Source organism: Dunckerocampus dactyliophorus, chromosome 16 (assembly GCF_027744805.1).
Source record: "Dunckerocampus dactyliophorus isolate RoL2022-P2 chromosome 16, RoL_Ddac_1.1, whole genome shotgun sequence".
NCBI lineage: Eukaryota > Metazoa > Chordata > Actinopteri > Syngnathiformes > Syngnathidae > Dunckerocampus > Dunckerocampus dactyliophorus.
Genome location: NC_072834.1, coordinates 10,313,611 through 10,317,050, shown reverse-complemented (window position 1 = coordinate 10,317,050; position 3,440 = coordinate 10,313,611). Strand labels below are relative to the sequence as shown.

At 41.9% G+C, this 3,440-nt stretch overlaps 1 protein-coding gene across 1 annotated transcript; it reads left to right on the top strand.

Annotated features, from left to right (window-relative positions):
- The first annotated feature begins 409 nt into the window (after window positions 1-409).
- Window positions 410-1,802, top strand: LOC129169181 (alpha-crystallin B chain-like). The gene is made up of 3 exons (XM_054755338.1): window positions 410-682; window positions 769-891; window positions 958-1,802. The coding sequence occupies exons 1-3, from the start codon at window positions 503-505 to the stop codon at window positions 1,147-1,149; spliced, it is 495 nt and encodes a 164-aa protein (XP_054611313.1). The 5' UTR covers window positions 410-502; the 3' UTR covers window positions 1,150-1,802.
- The last annotated feature ends 1,638 nt before the right edge of the window (window positions 1,803-3,440 follow it).

Below are 3,440 nucleotides of genomic sequence, written 5' to 3'. Positions count from 1 at the left end.
CTGCGCCATACAAACTCATCACTTCCCATTCAAGCCACACATCCACTTCGCTCGCAGTCCTAAAGCTTCTGGCACTGGCAGGCCAGCAGGCTAATGCTCTGGCAGCTCGTACTCATACAAACGTGCGCTGGGATCCAGACGGGGGCATTTCCTGGGTAGAGAACACAGGCAACATCAGCAGTATTCCCAGCCAATGTCACCTCATGAGGGAGAGACACCGAAAGGGAGAGGGAGAGAGAGACAGCCAGCCACCGTTGGGGAGATAAAACAATGAGGGCAATGGTGGGATAAACAGTTGACATCATTGTTCTAGAAAGATCAGCAGCGCAAGTGGGGTGTAATGGGGCGGGGGGATAGATGTAGACACTCAGGATGAGATGGGAGGGGAAAGCACTATAAATGTGCTGCAGGAAGGCCCAGTGAGCACCCATCTGAGACCAAATCTGACAAAGACTCAGCCTCAGACATCTCATCGTTGTTTCATCTCTTCCGGATACTCATCATGGATATCCCCATCCAGTACCCCTGGTACCGCCGGGCCTTCCCATACAGACGTCCCGACCTGTCCTTTGTTGAGTCTCTCACAGATTGGCCTCTCATTTGGCCTTTTCCGTGGTCCTTTGCTTGGATGCGTCCCACCTTCATGCGCTGGTTAAACTGGCCTGAGAATGGACACAGTGAGGTAATTCATGTTTGGGACATTAATAGTAGAGGAAGTGCAGCCTTCTTAGTATTGTTCCTAACAGGTGTACTGTCTATACTGTACAGATGCACGTGGAAAAGGATCGCTATGTGATTTATCTGGATGTGAAGCATTTCTCTCCGGATGAGCTGAGTGTCAACGTCAGCGATGAGTTCATCACAATACACGCCAAACATGAAGATAGACAGGTAGGTGAGCACCTTTAAAAACGAATGAAAGAACGACATGTGGCGACTGATTGTTTGTCTTTCCAGGACGACCATGGATTTGTGTCCAGAGAGTTCCTGAGGAAGTACAGGCTCCCTTCCGGAGTGTCATGCGCTGACATCACCTCCAGCTTGTCGTTCGACGGCGTGCTGACAATCACCGCGCCCAGGTCTTCACCTGGCCCCGAGCGTAACATTCCAATATCGTGTGAGGATGGATCAGCCAAACAGAAAATGTAGAGCCGAGTTGGAAGTCTGACACAGCTTCACGATACTAATCCTCACAATACTAAAATTCTGTTTGTATTTAACCTGTTTTGTAAGCAGGTGAGTGCATGTATAGGTGGGGCAGCCATGTCGACTGTAGATTTCTGCAAAGAGCCTTCTAATAAACTAGTATCTAACTTACTGTTGTCACATAACTGCAAAACATAGATTAATAGGTTAGGCATCAGAAGTAAGTATCAAAAAAATGCACAGCCGATATTGAAAACAAAATATTCACACCACCTTGAATGTAAAAGTGAGAATTTTTTAAATTGGACTGAAGTTAAAAAGTTTCAACTCCAAAGGTGATGGCAGACAAAAGAATGATTATTTCAGAGCCTGGATCAGTGGGAGTCCATGTTTTTGTATGTGTTTGTGTATTTTGAGTTCTCTGTAGGTGTCGTTTGTGCGTTAACTTGGGACCAGGTGTGTGCTCCACTGAGAAGGGGTGAACAGGTGCTGGATGAAGAAGGAACGACTGTAACACTTATATAACCTGTATTTATGTATGTGTGTGTTGCGAGAGTGAGGGTGTGCTCAATGATGACCCCCTTAGCAAATGGTAAAGATCCCCTGGTGTATATTAACAGAAAATACATAGAATAAATGTTGGAATATAAAATGAACGTTTCTATTGTGTGTGCTTACATCAAAGTCCTATTTCGACAAAACTACTGTACAATAATGAGCTCACAATACAGTGTTTGTTTCATTTCTTCTTCAACGCCAACATACACACAGGAGTCGACTTTAGAGCAAAAATACATGTTTTTTTTCCACTATAAATGCCTTATAAATAGTTTGTAAGCATATTATAAAGTATTGATAAACTGCTCTGAGCGATTGATATATGAAGAACGCAAGCTTGCCAAAAAGTGAGCTCATATTTGCGTCTATTCTGCTACGTCCTACTCTATTTTAGTTATATATGTAAGTTTCTCGTTATTTATGAATGAAGTGTTTTGTACTTTACAGTAATTCTAGTATTTTGGGTTTGCCAGATTGTTAACCCACGTTTGCTGAAGTGTTGGGTGTCATTTATAGCTAATTATTAATGATTGCCAAATAGTTTATAGAACTACTACTGTATTTATCAGGGGTGTCACGAGTCTCACGAGACGAGACGGTACACGAGATTGGGTCTCCGAGAACGAGACGAGACCAGATTTTAACTTTACTTTTAAGTGCAATTTAAAAAATATAAAAAATGTATGACAATATATTGCAATCTACTCATGTAATTTCTACTCTGCACTCTGTGTGTATGTTACTGCCCCTGCTTCCACCCACCGAGAGAAAGAAACTGTATGACTGACAAAAGGGCTCACTCCGTTCAAACTATTGTTCTATGGAACAAACATGCCAAGATGCTAAAAGCAATGCATAGAGGGAACCCTCTTCCTGCCTGTTTGGAGGCAAGGGACGAAGAAAACAAGACACGCATGCACATGGCAATATATTGTGGCTGGCAAAATTATTGAGTTCATTTTCATTTATTGTGTGATTAATTCATTTATTATCATCCCGGGCCAAGTGCCCACAGACGTTTTAATCTTTTGAGATCTTGTGACACCCCAAGTATTTGTTTATTTATCCTTGTTGTAAAGTGGTACCTTGATTTGAAACAGTTGACCTATTTTGAAACTAGATTATCATCAAGAAATATGTAATACTATGTGATTGAGTTGGCTCATATCCTTCACAGTACAAATATTGGTTGGCATTGGTAGGTTTGCCAACATACACACGCGCACACACATTTTCGTGTGCGCCTCAGTTGTCGCATGAAAAAACGTTTCATACAGTTCGTACGGTTTTCATAAAACATTGCACATAACGCACAAGTCAGTTTGTCCTCATCTTTCTGTGAACTCGAGTGCCCAAACAAAGCACCTTACACGTTGCTGACTCACAGTCTGTGCTTTTTTGATTGAGTGTGACTGCTAAATAACCCACCATGGGGCCCAAGGAAGTTGCGAGTGCCAGCACTTTCATAAAGGTGAGAAACACTATTAAATTCGATCTCACCAGGCTGTACGAGATTTCCGCATCTACTAGATTCAAGATTCAAGAGTTTTATTGTCATATGCACAGTAAAACAGGTAGCTCTGCTATGCAGTGAAATTCTTATTCTGTTCATTCTCCCCAAAACAGAAAGAAAAACACAAGAAAATGAATCAGAAGAGAAGAAACAGAAGAATAGTTCCATCCATTCGTCATTTACAATTCTTTCACTTTTTTCTGCATGTAAAACTATAATTATT